Source organism: Lampris incognitus, chromosome 6 (assembly GCF_029633865.1).
Source record: "Lampris incognitus isolate fLamInc1 chromosome 6, fLamInc1.hap2, whole genome shotgun sequence".
NCBI classification, from domain to species: domain Eukaryota; kingdom Metazoa; phylum Chordata; class Actinopteri; order Lampriformes; family Lampridae; genus Lampris; species Lampris incognitus.
In genome coordinates this window covers 51626316-51648942 of record NC_079216.1, presented here as the reverse complement: position 1 = coordinate 51648942, position 22627 = coordinate 51626316, and the positions used below count along the sequence as shown (strand labels likewise).

Genomic DNA, 22627 nt, shown 5'->3' with positions numbered 1-22627 from the left:
AATTTACCGGTCAATCTTTGTTCTAACCCTCACCTATGGTCATGAGCTTTGGGTAGTGACCGAAAGGGTGAGATTGCGGATACAAGCGACTGAAATAAGTTTCCTCCGTATGTTGTCTGGGCTCAGCTTTAGAGATAGGGTGAGGAGCTCGGATATCCGGAGGGAGCTTAGAGTAGAGCTGCTGCTCCTTTGTGTCGAAAGGAGCCAGTTGAGGTGGTTCGGGCATCTGATTAGGATGCCTCCTGGGCACCTTCCTTTGGAGGTTTACTGGGCACAGCCAACTGGGAGGAGACCCTGGGATAGACCCAGAACTTGCTGGAGGGACTACATGTCCAGTCTGGCCTGGGAACGCTTTGGGATCCCCTGGGAGGAGCTGGTAGGTGTTGCTGGGGAGAGGGACGCCTGGAGTGCCCTACTTAGCTTGCTGCCACTGCGACCTGACCCCGGAGAAGCGGCTGATGATGAATGGATTAATTAATTAATTTCAAATGAGCAGGAAAATGAATAGTGCACACCTTCCATGGAATTCAATTAGGAAGTATAAAAACAGAATAATTGTTTTTCATTCTATTTACCAGTAGTCACTAGTGCTTACTTTCAGTTATATAATTACTTTCAGGTATGTTCTAAGGAACGTATATGTGTTTGTGAACTAGAGATGTAAACATTAGTGGGCTTCCGGGTAGTGTAGCAGTCTATTCCATTGCCTACCAACACAGGGATCGCCGGTCCAAGTCCCCATGTTACCCCTGGCTTGGTCGGGGGTCCCAGTTGACCATGTCTGCGGGTGGGAGGCTGGATGTGGGTATGTGTCCTGGTTGCTGCACTAGCGCCTTCTCTGGTCGGTCGGGGTGCCTTGTCGGGTGGGGAGGGGACTGGGGGAAATATCGTGATCGTCCTATGCACTACGTCCCCCTGGCAAAACTCTACAGTCAGGTGAAAAGAAGCGGCTGTTGACTCCACATGTATTGGAGGAGGCATATGGTAGTCTGCAGCCCTCCCTGGATCGGCAGAGGGGGTGGAGCAGCGACCGGGACAGCTCGGAGGGGTTGGGTGGTTGGCTGGAGGCAACTGAGGAGATAGCGGGGGAAAATTAAACAAAAAAAAATTAGCATTAGGCTACATAGATGTTGTGTCGCTGCTACATTTAGCCTACTTTAAATCCACTAGTCAGTGTCACCTGCAAGTATAAACCATTGCAATAGAGTCAAAGGACTACCAGAGAGCAAAAGACAGTCAGCCTCATATTACCAACGATCCATGCTTAAAGTAATAAACATGGGGAAAAAAATGCAAAGGAGCTAAGTTTTAGCTGAAAAATGAGCAGGAGATTCCTTAACAGGAATATGCGATGATATTAACCATGCTATCATTCTGCCATTATTACTTCATGCACAAAGGCACTTTCATTGACTAGAATTACAAGACTAATGCACAACTTATGCTCAACTTACACATGTTTAGCAAAGTGTCATTATGTTTAATATTCATAGCATTTTGTTTGTGCACAAAAATAACCTGTAAAACAGGAGAAACGATGAGAGAGAGGTGCATTCTATTGAGAAGCTAACAACCACTTACTATTATTACTATTAATATGCATACTTATTGTATGCATGTTATTTTGTTCGAAATAAAATGTGGTAATATATAACCAAAATGTTAACACATCTTGTTTTGCATGACAATAGTCATCGAAATTTACACCAACTTTTTAAAAAGTGAATTCAAACACTGAAATTCACGAGGTGGGCCGGTATGGGTAATTTGTCCCACCATTGCAATTAGGGACTCCTGCAGGTGGTGGGATACCTATACAGTTGCAGGTGGATCTGGAGGAGACAGCACGTGCTCGTGTTACATTCCCTTGGAGAAACCATCAGCTGAAAAGATGGCGTCTCTGTGAGTATCGGTGGAATGCATGTGGGAGTCTGCCCTCCCCACCTGCAACAGGGATCGTGCAACGGTGGAGAAGAGAACATTTCGAAACTTGGACTTGTCCAATTGGGATGAAAAAGAAGTGACAATCCCCCAGTGAATTCACATCAGAAAAAGTGGAGAGATAAAATGAAAAGATGGTGAGGGAGGCCATAGAGAGAGACGAGAGAAGAGAAGAACATATCATGTTCTTCTTTTCTCTCATAAACTGGGTTTAGCAAACCCAGTGGCTTGATGTCAGAGTAGATAAAAATAATTTCAAAATGAAAAACAGACTGACAGTCAAAATCTTATGGCAGTAAGAAGTATTAAAAATTGTTCTTTTTTTTTTCTTTTTTTTGCCATGCATTTGGTTCTGTTCTATTCTTATGATTCAAATGCAGAAACTAGTTGAAATGTCATTGACTTGACTCACCTGTCGTGTACAGTCTCAAAAGTGTGGACATAAGTCATATATTGTTAAAAATAAAAGGATAATAATCATCATTATAACTCATTATGAATATCTTAAAATTAGTCTGCAGAACAATCAATTATTTTACAAAATGGTTTACAGTTATTTTCCCACTGCTATAAAATATTATTGATAACCTTTTGTTATCAGATCATTGCATTTTCTGTAGTGTGTGTGTGTGTGTGTGTGTGTGTGTGTGTGTGTGTGTGTGTGTGTGTGTGTGTGTGTGTGTGTGTGTGTGCCAGCTCCCTGCTCTGAAGTGAAATTCTAAACCCGTTGGGGCATTAAGTTCTTTGGATTTCTTCACCTTCTCCTCTCCACACCTCCCTCTATATCTCCCCTCTTCATCTTCTCCAACCTCTCGTTCCTCAACCCCACACTCCTCATCCTCCTAATAATGAAATGACCCAGCAGAAGCTGTCTTTTTGCCCCAGAATGCCCCTTATATCCCTCTTAGTGGCCCTCTCTAGCTCTCTCTCCTCTGTTCTCCTCACTGCTTTCTTTCCCACGTTCCCAACTCCTTTTCCTCTTCTTCTCTCCTACTTCCTCACTTTAAACCTGCCCCCCCCCCATCCTTATTTCTGGCCCTCAAATCCTGGCGTCTTTCTCACTTGCTCTCCTTTCTTTTTCCAGCTGCCTCCTCCTCTTTTGCATTTCTGTCTCCATCTTGGTTGTTTTCGAATCAGAGCCAGATATTGTACAGTGTGTGTGTGCGTGCGTGTGCGTGTGCAAACGTACGTGTGTGCATGCATTTGGCAGAGGAAAAGGTAATTGAATCTAGATGTCTGATGCCAGCAGCACTATCCCTATAAATCATGTTTCAGTGACACTGCATATTCACACAGTCATCACATTACTTACACAGTGCAAATGTGAATGTGTGGCATCGCTGTGTAAATAAAAAAGAAAGTTTCAATAGCATCCTTTTATCAACTTTTAAAGTCAAATGCAAGAAATTTTCAAGTTAGATTACTCAATCTGTGAGTCACAAATACGAAACACTAACATGATGACCAAGATTTGACGGTTAGCAAAATATAACACAAGTGATCGTCTGCGATGATATGAAGCATCCCTTACACATAATTGGGATTATCCAGATGTTTCATTGATTCTGGATATGTATTTTCTTTACCTGTGTGTCATCTCATGTACTGTCCGGGAAACTTTGTATACATCATTGTAACTATAACATTCACTGCCAAATAGGAATAGAGAACTAAGTTTGGAGATTTTCTTCAAAATTTGGTTCAAACTTGGAGGATAGGAGAATCCGCAAACATCCTGTCACAGTCAGCGGCTGCATTTTCTCAACTCCCTTATGTGTCTTCCTCACGCCCCCCCCCTCCACCCCCACCCCTCTTTGTGTGGCGCGGCTGGCCTGCTGGTCTTGTCAGGGCCTTTTTATAGTGGTTGCCTTCTCAACACCCTGGCACAAATGCTTTATCCTGGAGGGATAGGATTACACACAGGCGCGTGCATGGACTGGGAAAAAGACAGACAGATGTGCGTGCAAGCACACGAGGACACAGAAACATGACCGCGTGCTTTTCAAACTAAACAGAATAAAATATAGTCCTACATTTGCGGCAACAACAAACACACACACACACACACACACACACACACACACACACACACACACACACACACTTACCGGGAAGCTGACAAACACTCTTGCAGGAAGCACATCATAGACATACTGTACACGGGTACACAGGTACATGTACACGGCACATGTGCATGCAGGCGGTGGTAGACAGACATGAAGGTAGACCCACACATACACACACACACGCGCACACACACATACACACACATACACACACACACACACACACACACACACACACACACACACACACACACACACACACACACACACACACACACACAAATCCCTCTACTCCCCCGCTCTGCCCCTGGGATCCCCAGTTAAGTTAAGCCAGAGGGAGTCTCTCTGTCGCCTCTTCTAAACAGGAGTCTTGAACGTGTGTGTGTGTGTGTGTGTGTGTGTGTGTGTGTGTGTGTGTGTGTGTGTGTGTGTGTGTGAGAGAGAGAGAGAGACAGAGAGAGAGAGACAGAGAGAGAGAGACAGAAAGAGAGAGACAGGGAGAGAGAGGCTGCAGGTTACACGTGTGACAGTGTATGTATGGGGGCGGCGACAGATTTAGGATTTCTGCTGTCCACTACTGACCACTTTGATTGACAATCAAACTGCTCTTGGTTTCTTGGTTTGGACTTCTCCACCTATCTTTCATGTGGACTCTCTTCCTCTGTTTGCTTCTCTGTGTACGTGCTTTTTTTTAATTAATTTATTTATTTATTTTCTATTAGTTACATTTCCATCCATCCATTTGATTTGGTATCTTTGTAACTCTCTGCTTGTGTCCATCTGTCTATCCAACGGACTGATCTTCCCCTTGCAGAGAGAGTTCGTCCAATCATGACTGCCACCCCCATCTCCAGTGGCTTAGAGGTGCTCCTCACATCTCTGCAGGTAAGGAACTACAATGCCTTGGAGAGTGTGTGTATATATATATGTGTGTGTGTGTGTGTGTGTGTGTGTGTGTGTGTGTGTGTGTGTGTGTGTATAAGAGAGGGAAAGAGAAAAGAGATCCAAGGGACATGACTTGTATAGCTCTGTACAAAGATATAGAGCGCTATCTATAGACATAGCTCTGATGGAAATCCTGCTATGAAGATGATTTTAAGCCTGGAGCCATTTACTTAAGATGGGTTGGCACTAAGGAGTAACTATCTAAAGTAGATTCTCTAAACACGGGTCTTTTTTTATGATGAAAAAGACACACCCATACAGTAACCTAATTATTAGCGAGTTTACTGCTAAGATGTACACCTCATATGGAGGGAAAAGCTGGGGATGCTTTTAGTTTCTCTCTGATAATTCAACTGGACCAGGTTTGGGCCTGTGGCTAGTAATTGTTATATGCCTTGAGGCACCAATGTATTCATCAGTGCTTTTTCTGTTTTAGTATGTCGGTCACTTAATGTAAGGTAAACAATTTTGAGGTTATGAACTTTTAGCTAGTTGTAATTGTACATTTGAAGACAATGTAAATCTATCAACAAATGTTAAAAATTCAAAATCCTAGTTGTCCCTGTCCCAGTAGCAGCCATTATTACCACTTTATATAAACTCTCCTCACCTTGCATTCTGGTCTCATTGTGCCCATATTGTCAACTATTAAAGTGACAACAGTTGTACTTCCTGGTGTTTAATCAGAAACGTAGTGTTGCCCCCTCTCCGTTGGCTGATGATGATCGAGGTCATTACAATCCTATGTGTAAGCTAAGTCATTTAAAGTGCTATGTGTACAGCTAAGTAATTACAATGCTGTTGTAACAGCATCTGGCCTGGACAATAAAGAAAGGTAGATATACATTCCATAGGGCTTTGAACTGAACACATAGAGAATATAAAATTGAATAGGACTTGCAGTCAGTCGGCTAGTCAGCCTTTCATCCATAGTCTTATGATGCATTCATTGACACATTTATTGTCTTACAACTACCACAGTTGGTACCATCTTTGTTTGGTGGTGTTGGTCTGTGTGATTTTCTTTCTTTCTTCCATGGTTTAAGAGGAAGCTTTAATGTCAGGGCGTTCCGGGAAACAGGTGGATGATTGACACTAGACTAATTTCTGTAGCACAATACATGAACCCACTCTTGGTGTTGAATCTGGTCTTGAGACTGAATTAAGAAAGTCTTGGATTTGCTTTAGACACCTACCTAAACGATTACTCCTTTGTTCCTGTGTTTGATTGCTATCTGATTATTCTGGCCAAAACTGGCAAAATCTCAAAGAGATAAAATGTTAAAGCCCTTGCTAATATTAATGACATATCAAAACTGTCTCCTCTTTCATTTCTATATGCCATGACCCTGTCGAGGTTCTCCCTCAGTAAAACTTGATACATGGAAAGCAATTTTAATATTGAGGTGATTAGTCAGCATATGTTTGATATTCTTCACAATCAACCATCGATCAATAGAGGTATATTCTTTCAGTTCTTTGGATAACACAGTATATTTTGTGTTTACATGGCAAACACTTTACTCTCTATAGCTTGCGTATTGCTAGAAGGCACCTAAACAAATAACTTTAATCTCTCATGCTCAAAATAAATACACTGCACTACTACAACTACAACAACAGCTACTACTAAATAAACCGTGCCTCGTTGCAACGTGTTGCTACCTTCCTGTTGTTGTATGGATTCTCACTAGAGGTGGGCCTTTTGCTTCCCAACTGATGATTTGGCACATGATGGAGAGACATGGATATGCAGTGGTCTTGGCAAGGATTATTGCTCAATTAAAATGTGATATTATATGACTGTAAAATATCAGGTTCTGGTGTATGCTGGACTGCGATAAAAATGTCTGTATAAAAAGCATCAGCGATGATGTTTAAGGCCAGCTGGTCGAAAATAGGATCAGTGTAAGAAACAGTACTGGAAAGACAAGGCTGTAATCTATGCGCATGTGTGTGTTTATGTTTGCCCGTGTGTGTGTGTGTGTGTGTGCGTGTGTGTGTGTGCATGTGCATGCAAGTGTATGTCTGCGTGTGTGTACGTGTGTGCATTTGTGATGAAACCCTGAGTGTTGGTGGATGAACAAGAGTTTTTTGTGTATTGACAAAACAAATAAATATAGTGCAGTTAAAGAACACATAGCTATAAGGAATTCTTGTGTTTGTGTCTGCATGTGTGTGTGAAGGGCACACGTGAATGAAACAGTCAGATCACGTCAACCTATATAGCACTGAAAGACACAAAAACGTACTTCACGAGCATAGCACAAATAGGCAAGACAAAGGAGATAAATGAAATCAGAGAGTAAATGAAAGCATTTGTGAAAAATAGCACATGCATCCATGAGAAAATAATTTTCAACAGGAAGTCAGTATATACGCTGGCTTCGTAAAGGCAACCTTAAACTCATTTTAATCAAACAGAAAGAGGAGCAGGTTATGTTTTTATAATTAACCCACAAACATACATTATGAAAAGATATATGTAGATATCTGTAGGTAAAGATAAAAGATACATCCACATAATCTACTACATGTACGTGTAAGTGCAAGGTGATGGCAAGATTACCGGTGATTGTAGAAACAGATGATGTCTGCGTTCACAATACTGTGTGTGCACGTGTGTGTGTGTGTGTGTGTGTGTGTGTGTGTGTGTGTGTGTGTGTGTGTGTGTGTGTGTGTGTGTGTGTGTGTGTGTGTTTATATATAAGAAGGGGAAAAGAGATCCAAGGGAGATGACTTGTATAGCTCTGTACAAAGATATAGAGAACTATCTATAGACATGGTTCTGATAGAAATCCTGCTACGTAGGTGATTTTTAACCCTATGTAATGATATTGTATTTCACCAGGGGGCCTTTTACTTAAGTTACATTGGCACTAAGGAGCAACTGTCCACAGTAGATTCTGTAAACATGGATTTTTTTTATAATGAAAAAGAAAAATCCTTAATTTAAATACAATAACTTAATTATCAGCAAATGTACTGCTAAGATGTGTGCCTCAGATGAATGTTTTCTCTTAGGGAAAAGGTGGGGATGCTTTAAGTTATCCTCTCATAATTCAACTGGGCCAGGTTTGGGCCTGTGGCTGGTAATTGTGACATGCCTTGAGGCACCAATGCATTCATCAGTGTATTTTTTTATGGTTTTGTATGTTGGTCGCTTAGTGTCTGGTAAATAATTTTTAGGTTATCGACTTTTAGCTAGTTGAAATTGTACATTTGAAGACAATGTAACCTATCAACAAATGGTAAAAATTCAAAATCCTGGTTGTCCTTTTCCCAGTGGTAGCCATGTTTTACCACTTTATATAAACTCTCCTCACCTTGCATTCTGGTCTCATTGTGCCCATATTGTCGATTAAAGTGACAAGAGTTGTACTTCTTGGTGTTTAATCAGAAACACAGTGTTGCCCCCTCTCAGTTGGCTGATGATGATCGAAGTCATTACAATGCTATATGTACAGCTAAGTCATTACAATGCTATATGTACAGCTAAGTCATTAAAGTGCTATGTGTACAGCTAAGTCATTACAATGCCATTGTTACAATGCAACAGCAACTGGAAGATAAAGAAAAGTAGAGATACATTACAATGGGCTGTGAACTGAACACACAGAGACTATAAGATAGAATACATCAGGTGTGTATATGTCTAAATGCACTGAGTTCATAAGGCTTAAAAAGCTACAGACCTCAAGTCTGCTGAAATAGAGTAAATAAAGCTCAAGAGCAAAGAACATGTACAGTTCATTGAAATTACTGATTGATCAAACTAAAATTATTTTGTAAAACACTATAACTGCCTTTAATTTTATACTTCACTTCTATGAAAGCAGACTTTTTAGGAAAACTGCCACAGAATTATTTTACATAAGCAATGGGCACATTTTTAAGAAGCATGGATTAAAAAGTGAGGATTTTACAATCACTACGTCTCTGACAGATCAGCTCTAGAAACAATGCTCTATACTTTGAGTCTAGTAAAATGTAATTGGTGGATCCACTCCAAGCACAGTGTGGTGATCCCTGGAATCGGAGAAATGCTTTATTAAAATCTCCATCCACCTGCCCTGGGGTCATATCATAACTATTTTGTCGATTAAGGTAATGTGATCGGATCAAGGAGGTTATGTTGAATTTGCATTGGCTTAGAGAAAATCTGATAAACCCATGGCCACCTGTCTCAATATAGAATGGGACTGGATCCATTGTCCATCACTCAGAGTCTTTGTTTAATTGAGGCCACTGTTTGTCAGATATTGATAGCTATTTTAGCCCTGATAGAAGCGCTGGCCTATCTAGTGTGTGTCTAAGCCATTGGGAAATCACATGTGGTATACGTGTAAAGTGGATGCTGTCAACAGCTGCAGCACTCATTGCTGTGTATAGGGTTTACGCTGCAGTCTTAAATTTACCTATAGGTAAATACGCAACAGGGCAAACTTGCCTGCCCTTTGAACATGGTTCCTTAAAAAAAAAAATCACAAATTTGAGGATTTGAGGATTATGATAATATCCTATACTTATTCGGACAAAAAGCACACAGCTTCACAGCAAAGAGAATCTATATTTTACATCACCTGCATTGTAATGAGACATAATTTTGCTGCTGTTTACAAGTTTGCTCTTTCTAATAAGTTCAGCAATGTACTAATCAGTTCAAGAAGGAAATAAAAGCAAAACAAAAACAGTATATCTATGACGGCAACATACTGCTCTAAGCTACAATCTGTGCTCTGTATTCAGTATGGCTGCATGAGCAAGTGGTTCATAGGCACCTTTTACATAACTCATTCTGTAATTAGAGTAGCTATAGCCTCTGGTAGACAGCAGTCTGTCATCACAGTACCTCAAGACACGGAGGTAAGTTTGTGGGCTCTATGAACCAAGGTAGTACCTTCACATGCAGATCGTGGTTCAGAAGATATTTGGCCACCCCAAAAGATTTCTATGATACTGCCAGGATTTGATTGTGCAGAAAATTGGCTGCTCCTATTGAACACTTAACATAATATAATTTCTTGACTGAGCTGTAATTTGGCTGATTTTATGGGATTATAAATCGTAATATCTCTTCAAATGGTGATGGGCAATACGTCTTGTGTTAGAAAGCTAAGTGAAGGTGTATGGTGGTAGTGGTCTAACCTCAGCCCTACTTAGAAAAACCTCTTAAGATGACAAACCCTGATCCTATCCATCTCCTGCCATCTTGTGAGAAAGGAAGGAATAGGTGCGGAGTGGGCAAGGTAGACAATGTGGTAACAGATGTAGAATCAAATCATGACTACAATTTGTAATAACAAAACATTTCAAAAAGGAAAAGTAAATGCTGGAACAGCACTGTGTGCAAGCATACTCCTCAAATATAGATTCCCATGCAGCATCACCAACCAAGTGCCAACAAGTCCCTGAAAAAATAACAGAGCTCTCTCACACACACAGAGGCACATCACTAGGAGAGCCGGATGGTCACAAATGGCGAAGAAACTGTTGGCAAAAGACAAAATAAAAGGCAGACAAGCCTCGCCAAAGAGGCCTATAGGGCCAGGTTAATGGGGACAGAGGATGCAGCCCGAAAGAAGTCTCACCTCGCCATAATCACGCTGGCCTCGAGCGGTACAAACCCGAATCATGAAAAAAGAGAACATGAGAAAGAGCCCACAGACATGTGACAGACAGACTAATATGCTCACAGCTATCATGCAAATGAACAGATACTGGGATAGACTGGTGTAAAAGGCTTCATGGAGAGCATGCATGTGGTGGATAAAGCAGTCTTGGCGGTCTCTGTTGTATGTAACTCAGAAAGAAAAAGGTGGCTTGAAAGTGGTACCCAGTTTTTTTTGTTTTGTTTTTGTTTTGTTTTTTTATTATTTCCCATTTTTTCTCCCCAATTGTATCTGGCCAATTAACCTACTCTTCTGAGCCGTCCCGGTCACTGTGCCACCCCCTCTGCCAATCTGAGGAGGGCTGCAGACTACCACACGCTTCCTCCGATACATGTGGAGTCGCCAGCCGCTTCTTTTCACCTGACAGTGAGGAGTTTCACCAGGGGGACATAGCGCATGGGGGGGATCACGCTATTCCCCCTCCCCCCTGAAAAGGTGCCCGACTGACCAGAGGAGGCGCTAGTGCAACGACCAGGACAAATACCCACATCCGGCTTCCCATCCGCAGACACAGCCAATTGTGTCTGTAGGGACGCCCGACCAAGCCGGTGGTAACACAGGGATTCGAACCGGCCGTCCCCGTGTTGGTAGGCAACAGAATAGACTGCTACGCTATCCGCACGCCCAGCACCCAGATTTTTAACGAAGGGAGTCTGAGAAACCACACAGGTGTCGGTATTCATCGTTCCTTTCCCAAACTGATGCCTATTTCTCACTTGGCCAAAAGCCAGTGCCTCTCTATTTCCTCAAGTTTAACATAATTGAAATCTAGTTTTTAACTGCAGATGAAAATGCCTCTAAATTTCTAAACGGAATGGTTTCGTTCAACTTAATGAAGGCGTTCTGCATGGCAATGGAAATCGATTCTGTAACTGTGACTAATTTCTTCAAGAACCAGCATATAAAAAGATACCAACAAAGGGCCAAGCGGTGATCCCCGGGGAAAGCCAATGTTCACCACAAAGTATTTAAGCCTAGAGGTAACATTACATTGAAAGACATGTTGTGTTCTCGCAGATAAAAAGGACTTTCAGCAAGAGAGAGCCAGTACTGAGAGGTCTACGTAGTTCTCAAGGTGATCTAAGAATGTGCCGTGGTCGATAGTGTCAAGTGTCATAGGCTGCCATAAGATCACGAAGCAGTAAAACTGAGCTGGAATAAAAAGCCATTGCAAGCGGGAAAATGATTTATCACTTTTATGAGCATGGTCTGAGGAGCGTAACAAAGTTATAAACCTGGACTGACACGGTTTAAAGAGATTGTTGTTGGACATAAAAGCAGTAGTTGGCTTAGGCATAGTATGTTTGGGTAAAGAATTGAAAGATTGACGATCTGTCGATAGTTTTACCTTCATAAAACAGAATGGTTGTTCAGCATTTGACTGCTACTTAAGTTGTTATGTGCCAAATCATGTTTCCACGCAAGGTTCTACATGATAGTAACTGTTAAAATAAACAACTACAAAAGCTGACTGGGATATTTCTGGAAGTATTATTGTTTTAAGTCAGCCAGTTGTTGAAAGTTCAAAAAGGATTGTGGATTGCATCTAATTCGTCAAGATTATAACCTCTCTCTGTCTTCCTCTGCAGAATGTGTGCGATATTGAGAGTACCCTGCACATCCTCAATGTTCTTGATGAACTGCTGTCAGCCGGTAATTGTTTATATACTGATATTTTGTCTTTAATCGAACTGTGTTTGAGCCACAATCACTTTACAGGCCCCAGAAGACATGTTTCTGCCTTGTCTCGAGTCACCTCCTCCTTTTTGTCCTCTTTTGTCTTCTCCCTTTCTGTTGAAATGCAATCAGACATTCTACCCTTCAGCTGCCCTATCACAAACTGAATCTGCCAATTTCCAATGTCTGTAGGGTCAGACCGCCGTATCTACTACATGATTAGTAAAGGTGGCAGCGAGGCCTTGCTTACCGCCTTGATCAACAACGCCAGGTGTTTCAGCCCCAACTATGCCGTACTAGTGCCATTACTCCACCTGTTGGCTAAGGTCGGCCTCAGAGGTAAGGTTGGATGTGTGTGTGTGCACGCGCCTGTATGTATGGGACCGCATACATGTGTGTTTGAAAACATGATTTCTTTTTCACCCTAAGCTAGATGTGAGGTCACCGTTTTCTTTGCTGAGTGAATCTTCTCTGGTACATACAGAACTCTGTGTGTGTGCGTGCGTGTGTGTGTGTGTGTGATGCTAACAGTGACGCTTGTCACTCAGCAACACTGAGCTAAGCATGCAAGAATAGGGCTTGCTGACAGGATGGAACACTGAATCCACTTACACCATTTTGGATCTCTCTCACACACACACACACACACACACACACACACACACACACACACACACACACACACACACACACACACACACACACACACACACACACACACACTCACACACACACAAACATACACTAATAGAAAAACAAAATAAAAACAAGTCACTCTGGATTTTATGGTTTCAAACTTTTAATTTCCATGTTTGTTTGTTTTTACATTTTGTTTGTCATGTTTTTGTTTTAATGTTTATGTTTTGTTTATCATGAATTTAGAAATGGTGGTTTTTGTTTTCAGCAGAGCTGAAACAGGGAGTAAATTAACATTTTCGTCAAGCCCTAGTAATGCTGTTCTCAGCTGAAATGGTCTCAAACATGAACGGTCTAAACAGAGCGGACGTGCAGCCTGCAAACCATTAATCTGTCAATGGTCTGACAACAGGGATTTGATGACAGTGCAGCAGGGGCACAACGTGGCCATTAGCCTGGAGGCGTGAGTATTAGAAGTGTCTCATTTGGGCAACAAGGAACACCGGTGTCTAATTAACCACTGCCAGAAAACGTGTTTTTTTAGCAAACGGCGTAGGAGAACCTGGGAGGATGCTGACACTCTGTTGACCGATGTGGTGGCTGATGAAGGGTGCTCAAAATGGTTTTGTTGTTTTGGTTTGTCCCTTAATTGGCCTGCAAAGGATTTTGTGTGCAGGGGTTCTCTGAATGGACTACTGTCTCTGCTGTTAGTCCACTGACTCAGGTTAACAGGTGCTAAGTGCATAGGAGGGAAAGGGAGGTCCCTTAATGTCATATCTGGAAGAAAATATACTCAATTCTTTATGCCGTGCACATCACATTTAGTCTCTTAGGTAGTTAATATTAATGTCTGTTCTGTTAATTGATTTTTGGGACACTATGTCATAATTATTTTTTTTTTTACTTTCTGTCATAAAGTTGTGGGTCATAATCTTGATACAGTAGCTGGCCGCAAAATGAATTTCAGTTTTATGATATATCTGCTATGATAGCTCAGCAGTATAACAGTTTTTGTTAACTAAATCAGATTAATACCAAATTCACATTAACCATTATTGAACTGTGGTTTTGCATTACCAATAGCATAATTCCATTGCTGTCAATATTGAAAGAAGATGGATGGGGATTCAGTTTCTGGTCTGGTTAGCATGCAATGTCAACCTAGCAGGCAGCCTAGTCAATAGAGGTTTGATCTTGAAATCAGTAGGTAGACTAGAAATGAGTGGATGCTACATTTAGGAATAGCTTTTAGCTCATGTGCAGGTAGAGAAATGTAGAGGCAGTATGTTTTATACAGGCCTTAAACAGGCATAGCTATGCTAAGTTTGGTGGGATTGGGTTTAGGGTCCCCTGAATTAAAGCATAACTGTGGAGTGATAAAGTGAACACTGGTGAAGGGAGATGCCCCACTGATAACCCCAATGGCCTGTCAGCACCCATACGCTCAACCCTGTAACACGCAACCCTGTAAAAGCTAGTTTAACTGATTTATGGAATAATGATACCTGTGAGGATGGGCTTTTATGCTAGTTTATTTCTGACAACAGAACTGGATATTCTTGTACTTTAATTACAAACAGAAATCCTCATATATTGCATCCTGCGTGCTGGAAAATGCTCCTGTTGGGACAAAAAAACAATGTTGGTGCTCATCGCTCTTCCTCTACACTGCTGAACAAATTAATCCATTGTTGACTCGAGTGGTTATGGTGTGTGTGTGTGTGTGTGTGTGTGTGTGTGTGTGTGTGTGTGTGTGTGTGTGTGTGTGTGTGTGTGTGTCCATCCATAAAGGCTTATGCTGGTTTTAATCTTGATCCTTAATCAATTTGTGCATGTGTGAATGTATTTGTCTGTATCCAGACCGCCGTATAGGTCTAAAGGCGGAGGATGCTGGTGCTGTGCTGTTGGTTCTGACGCTACTGAAACAAAACAGCCATCATGCCAGGAGGGCTGCAGCATGCCTCTGGGTTATCCAAGTCTTCTGCTCTTCAGGTAGGTACACAATACTTGTGAAATGAACATATATATTTTTAGTTAAACTACTCTCTTCTCCTTAGATCAAGCTTGCAGTAAGATAATGACGCATATTTGTTATTGTACTGTATTGTTGTGCATTTATGTATCAGCAAAATACATGAGAAAGGTAAGAAGATGTAAAAATGCAAACAGACCAAGAATCAGGCAGTTGTGTGTGTGCGCGCATACTCACACACACACACACACACACACACACACACACTGGACTGTTTTATTTCCACTAACCTGTACTGTGTCCGTGGTTCCACATTTATCAGTAAAAGAGGGAGAGAGGCCAAGTTTGGAGGTGCAGCATGGTTTGGATGCAGGCACTTTAACAGCTGATGTCTTTTACGAGTCAATAAAAACTTGTATATGTGTCTATATATAAATAGAGAAGGATGCTCTTCATCCACAACACATTCCAACTTTATGGGTTCCTGAGGTTTGAATTATAGCAAAAAGAGCCCCATGTGTTGCTATAGATGAGAAGCCCTCTACTTGAGAAAAACTGCTTTACTTGTGATCATGTTAACAAATATGGTTTTGAAGTATTTTGGATATGCACTATTGCTACTCACTTGCTACCATGCAAAAGAATAATTCCAAAAATACTGCTCTACTGCTCCATTTTCCTTCACTGTGTCAACTGCCGCTAACAAGAGTAAACACAATCATATCACACACAATGCCTCCAAAATCATTGGCCTTCTCACCCCCAACCGGTTAGTCCTCAACAGCAAAGCTATCACTCGCAAAACACTTTTTATAGAAAATGACCCCAGGAACCCCCTCTACCCATTTTTCAGTTAACTCCCATCTGGTACAGGTCCATAGCCTGGAGGAAAGCCTGCTTTGGCAGGAGTTTCATCTGCTCTGCCATAACAGCTCCAAACAAAATACCCCCTGAAAGTCTTAACCTGAATCTGTGTACCCGTGTCCCCATAATGTTATTATGTATATCTGCAGCTGAACCTGCGTACCCATGTATGAGTATGAATGTATATTTGTCTATATGTAAATATGTATGGAGGTAAAACATTTTACTGTGCACGTTGTGGCAACAAATTTTGCCAAGAAGGACAATAAAGAATCTATCTTTCTATTAGATGACATGCCAAGGCATACCACAGCAAGCCTTTTAAACTTCCAGTACTCTTTCTGTGAAACTGGGCTCAGATGCAAGTGCAGGCACACAAGAGCATGCTGACTATATCTTACATCAGTTTTTGTGAGGACATGTGTGTGCCCACCAAATCTTTCTGTACCTTCAGTAACAATAAGCCCTGGTTCACAGCAAAACTCGGGCAGCTTTGTCAGACCAGGGAAGAGGCCTACAGGAGTGGCGATAGGATCCTGTACAATCAAGCCAGGAATACTCTGACAAAGGAGATCAGAGTAGCCAAAAGGGGTTACATTAAAAAGCTGAAAAACTGGTTTTCAGCTAACAATCCTGCATCTGTGTGGAGGGGCCTGCAGGACATTACAACCTACAGGAGACCCCCCCCACACACACACACACACACTGTAGATAACCATCAACTGGCTGACTGCCTGTACCTGTTTTACTGCAGGTTTGATAAGCCCACTCTCACACCCCTCACCCTCTCCTGCCACATCACACAACTAACTGTACCCTGTGCCAGCCCCTCCCCCCTCCCCACTGACCCCCCCAGCTGCACTCGGGATCTGTGAAGAGGATGTGTGTCAGCTCTTCTAGAGACAGAAGATCAGGAAGGTACCTGGATCATGTGGCATGTCTCCATCCTGCCTGAAAGTCTTTGCTGACCAGCTGTTCTCCATCTTTTGTGTGAGCTGTGTGAAGTCCCCTCCTGCTTCAAAAGCTTCACTATCATCCCAGTCCCAAGGAAACCCTGTATCTCTGGATTAAATGACTACAGGCCCATCGCCCTGATGTCTGTGGTCATGAAATCCTTTGAAAGACTAGTGTTGGCCCAACTGAAGGATATCACAGGTCCCCTACAGGACCCCTTGCAGTTTGTCTACTGGGCAATCAGGTCAGTGGATGATGCAGTCATCATGGGACTGTACTACATCTTGCAACACCTCGACTCCCCCAGGGGCATATGCAAAGGTCCTGTTTGTGGACTTGAGCTCAGCGTTCAACACCATCATCCCAGACATCCTCCCCTCCAAACTCACCTGGCTCAATGTACCAGCCCCCACCTGTCAGTGTAAGAAAAATGTCCTGACAGACAGGAGACAGCAGTGGAGGCTGGGGAAAATCACATTCAGCACCTGGAAAATCAGCACTGGTGCCCCCCAGGGATGTGTGCTCTCCCGTCTGCACTTCTCCCTCTACACAAATGACTGCATCTCAGGAGACCTGTCTGTTAAAATCCTGAAGTTTGCAGATGACACAATGATCATCAGCCTCATCTGGGACGGTGACAAGTCTTCATACAGATGGGAGGTGGCCCTCTGGTGCAGTCATAACAATCTGACCTAAACGCGCTCAAAACTGTGGCAATGACAGTGGACTTCAGGTGGAGCCCCCCAACACTGCCTCCCCCTTCAGGTTTCAGGGACCCACAATCTCCCAGGACCTAAGGTGGGCATCCAACACAGACACAATAAAGAAAAAGGCCCAGCAGAGGATGTACTTTCTCCGTCAGCTCAGGAATTTCAACCTGCCTCAGGAGCTGCTGATTCATTTCTACTCTGCCGTAATCCAGTCTGTCTTCTGCACATCTATCACTGTCTCGTTTGGATCGGCCGCCAAACAGGACAGGAACAGACTACAACAGACAGTCAGGACGTCAGACAAAATCATTGGCACCAAGCTGCCCTCCATTCAGGACTTATATACCTCCAGACTCAGAAAATGGACAGAAAACATCACTACAGACCCATCACACCCTGGTCACAACCTGTTCCAACTCCTCCCCTCTAGTAGCCGCTACAGAGCACTGGATCCCAAAACAACCAGACACAAGAACAGTTTCTTTCCGCGGGCTGTCGCTCAGATGAACACATAACAGTCATACAGTGTAAGAAACAATCCCTGTGCAATATACTTGTAAAACTGTACCTACAAATACTAAAGTAAATATCCTGTAGTTTAAACACAGTTTTAGCATATCATCATTATCAAAAATAAATCTAAGCACACTGTGTAGACTGTATATTGTATACATGCCTATTCTGTCATGTCCATTTACCTCATGTATATGAAGTGACCTGTTAACATATTTATTCCAGCATTTTTGCACTCTGCACCATTGCACTATTGTCTTCCTGTTACAACATAATTTTTATCTTTTTTGTAATATACTTTTTTATATACATCTATATCTGTACATAGTAGTTAAATGTTTACATTTACCTTATATTTATTTTAACTGTATGTCTATTCTGTGTAATTACATGGAGAGCAATGTGGGAACCGGAGTAAAATTCCTTGTATGTTTAAGCCTACACATACATGGCCAAATAAAACTGATTCTGATTCTGATACATTTCATGGTATTATTCTGACCAACACAGCTTGGTGCAGTTGATAAAGGGGTTGGTGTAGGAAGAATACATTATAGGCAGGTGGAGTTGGGGCGGGCTTCGACCTGGCCAATCACATCAGCTCCTCTCATACCCTTGAAATGTGCTGCAGAACAGGGTTTTGCAATTTTCCTGATGGATGATGATTGAAGCCTATTCAAACCGCTCTGCATTGATTAATTTGGATGAATGAAAGCCGGTGGTGTTAAATTCTTTCTCTATACCGTCACTGTCTTCTAATTATTTTTTCCATTCCTATAGATTGTGACAAAATAAAATAAACATGTGAGCAAACAACACAAACACAACGCAACATTATAAAAATCATTAAACAGCCTGACTTATATAGCTCATAAATTGACTTCAGTGTTGTCACATTGTGCACAAGTCTACAGAGACTGACAATGGACACAATGGTTTAGTCTACAGGGTCTGACAGGAGTGGATTTTCATGACCTGATCCCGTGACTTGGTAAAATAAAAAACCTCCCGTCCCATTTTGCTGATGGGGTTGATACTAGAATTGAGTACCATCCTATGGATTTCCGACCAGATATCGGGCTCTAGTATAGACAGTTTGTACTAGTGGATACATCTATCTGGACCAGACAGACATTCATTATGTCAAGTTAGGTTGACTTTTCTGTGCATCATGATGGGCACAAATTCTTCGATTCACACTAAATTCAACAGCCACATATTGATGGTTTTTTTTCTTCTGATTAACTCATTTAGAATGTTACATTCAATCACTTGTTGCTATTGGTTTAATGATTTATTTCAGTGGGGAGAAATACATAGTCTTACATAAATTAGAACACATTTGGATAGATGTTCCCATGTCAATGCATGAAAATAGCTCAATACGCCTGTGTCTGACCTTAGACTTGGTCTTAGCTGGCAGAGGTATAAGGGCAATTTCAAGCCAAAATGGTCACCAACATTGTGCTATTCCAGCAGATCTTCATCAACATCGCCCCAGCTGCACCACCATACTCTTCTTGATGCAGGCTGGTTCCTTTCGAGCCACGGAATAACCAAATGGACGTAGGCGGGAAAAATTCCCCTTGCGCCCCAGGAAACTGCCAATCAGCCTGCATTTGTGCCTTCGCCGGCTCTGCGACAGCATGAAAATAGAGCCCTCATTTGCACTGATCTGCCCAAACAACATTGTACTGGTGTTGTATTTAGGGTGTGTCAAAGCATTTTAGGTAATACCAAATATGATGCCCAAGAGTTTACTTTGGACAAGCTCTGCTGAATACAGTTTTCCTCACTTCTATGTCTGAGTGTGCACTTTCATACAGGATATTACATTACCAAGGGTGTTAAGCTCATGCAAGCTGTGAAAACTTAACAGTATGCAGAGCAAGGCATACATTCCTCAGCAACCTAAAAAACCATAATATGTATTAATGCATCACATTGAACAGGTCACTTGTGGCTGGCATAAGCGCTTATCTTGGTCGATGTCAGCAGAATAAGTGAACATCTCAAACTTTAATGATAGTGAACATATAAACATAACCAAAAGTTTGTTCTGTTCAGTGTTGTACTGCATTTCTAGTGATTATGATTGACTCCTGTTGTATTCTGACCATTGTTCTTTGCTTGTCATCAGTTTCCACGGCCAACTTGATCGGGGAGAACCATGGGCTAGATGTCGTCTACCGCCTTAATTCCTCTTTTACCACCAGGCACTTGAACACGATAAAGTATGTACCCTACTCTACACATTTTACACACACCACTTAGTGAGTTTACCACCAGCAACCTTTATGTGCTGAATGTATCTTTGTCTCTTAGGCATCTCCTACGTTTTTGTCAACTTGGGCAAGATAGCCCCAATGGCACAGTTAAAACAGTGGTTACAGATAACCGGGGAATACAAGTATTTTGAAGTTCAGTACTATCTATCTATCTATCTATCTATCTATCTATCTATCTATCTATCTATCTATCTATCTATCTATCTATCTATCTATCTATCTATCTATCTATCTATCTATCTATCTATCTATCTATCTATCTATCTATCTATCTATCTATCTATCTATCTATCTATCTATCTATCTGTCTATCTGTCTGTCTGTCTGTCTGTCTGTCTGTCTGTCGATCTATCTATCTATCAATCTATCTATCTGTCTATACACACACACACACACACACACACACACACACACACACACACACACACACACACACACACACACACACACACTTGGGTGACAAATGAAAGGAGACACCTGAATAGTTGACCCCTACTGTGAGGGGGTCCAGGGGCTCTGTTATCCTGTGGGGGGCATTTTCTTGGCATGGTTTGGGTCCACTTGTCTCCTTAGAGGGAAGGGTCACTGCAAATCAATACAAAGTTATTCTGAGTGATCGCCTTTATCCTATGATGAGACATTTTGGACCAACAGTGCTGTCCACCACCATCATCAAAACACCAAATTGGGGTCTTTATGCATGCATATGAGGGTCTTTATGAGCATGGATGCACCTTTATCCTATGATAAGACATTTTGGATGTCTCATCATAGGATAAAGACCCTCATATGAGGGTCTTTTTGCATGCATGCTCATATGCATGAACATGCATGCAAAAAGACCCTCATATGAGGGTCTTTATCCTACGATGAGACAGTTTGGACCAACAGTGCTGTCCACCACCATCATCAAAACACCAAATGAGGGTCTTTATGCATGCATGCTCATATGCATGCTCAATAATCCAGGTAAGAAAATCAAAGAAAGTTGAATCGGTTCATCTGGACACAGTGATTGTTGAGAGAAACGTTTCACCACTCATCTTAAGTGACCTCTTCAGTCTCAACTAACTGCAGACCAAACTGACCAAATGAGGGAATATCTTTTGAAAGAATGGTGTTCATTTCGATTCAATTTATTGTCATTAAAAACAATGTGCAGGCACATGTTAAAAATGAAATAAGGGCTGCGGCTTTGCCAAACAGTGCAGGACAGACATAGACAAACACAGCAAACACAGTGTAAGATTTACACAGATGAAGACCAAAAGCGAAAAAATAAGTTAAAAAAGAACAAGAGTACAAAATATTTAAAAATATCCACACTGTTCTGGAGGCTCCTGGTGGACCAACACCTTACTAAAACACTTTTCCTTTAATTTGTCCCCCGTCTGTCTGTATGATAATGTATTGCTGATGCTTACTGGGCTCTGACTGTTGTTGCATCTTGTGGAATGAGCTCAAAAGTCAGAGGTTTAAAACCAGAGGGAAGAAAATATTCTTTTTAGTTACTGTTAGCTTGAGGTTCTGTAACACCTGTAAAGAACCTCCAATGTTGATTAATACATAAAGTAAAAAATCAAGTTGAATATATTTCGTTAACACGTAAACAATTTATTTTTCTGTGCCCATGTTCTTGTGACCTTTGCTCCACAGAGGGACATGAATATTAACTATGGAAATTTTTACTTTAATGATCTGCCCCTCTTAGATCTAAATCAAACTGTCAATTTTAGGAAATTACTTTTCATATTGTGATGTGCATACACAAGTGTTTATCACCAAAGTAGCAGTTTTGATGTTTCCTTTAAGATGTAAAAATTGTGGCACAATTTTGAAATTAATACAATTTATAGACTACTGATACGTGCTGGTGAAAAAAAGAAGCATCTGCAGGGGCACAACTACCCAAGCTTTATTGCCCCCTCTCATGTTAAACTAAATGTCAACCAATTAGTCTGTCTCATCTGAAGCATGTTCAGACTGGGCTGCCACAACAACATCATCCAAAGAGATGCATGGTCTGCTCCATGATTTTAAAAGACAATTTAAAGGATTTAAAGATGACATGGAATCAATCTGTCTTAAATTACACTGATTTCTGAGATAATTTCACGTATCTCTAGATAGTAAGTGTAAGTAACAACTCCAGACTACACGTACCAGCTGAGGAGCATTGCAAGCTTTCTGCATTGAACCATAGGGCTGATATTTGTAATGGCATACTTACTTTCCGGTACTGGACTTAGTTTTAGTTAAGCTCAATACAATAATAACAATAATGTTCTTATTGTTGTATGTCACGTGTTGGCAATGTAGATGTAGATGGCAAGTCAATTGTCTCTCTAAGTGTAAAGTTTGCTGGAGGGGTCAGAGAAGAAAGGCTGGA

General features: G+C 41.6%; 1 protein-coding gene and 1 long non-coding RNA gene across 2 annotated transcripts in view; one reads left to right on the top strand and one right to left on the bottom strand.

Moving 5' to 3' along the window:
• Positions 1–22627, top strand: part of LOC130114340 (cytosolic carboxypeptidase 4) — a 254308-nt gene that overhangs the window by 29292 nt on the left and 202389 nt on the right. Inside the window, exons 2-6 of the mRNA XM_056282197.1 lie at positions 4822–4892; positions 12214–12277; positions 12494–12640; positions 14798–14929; positions 20091–20184. Coding sequence (XP_056138172.1) covers positions 4822–4892; positions 12214–12277; positions 12494–12640; positions 14798–14929; positions 20091–20184 — 508 coding nt within the window. The remainder of the gene's footprint in view (positions 1–4821; positions 4893–12213; positions 12278–12493; positions 12641–14797; positions 14930–20090; positions 20185–22627) is intronic.
• Positions 1043–3731, bottom strand: LOC130114341 (uncharacterized). The gene is made up of 3 exons (XR_008810390.1): positions 3528–3731; positions 3254–3281; positions 1043–1071 (listed from the first exon to the last, which is right to left on the bottom strand). It is a non-coding gene; the product is annotated as an uncharacterized LOC130114341 (long non-coding RNA).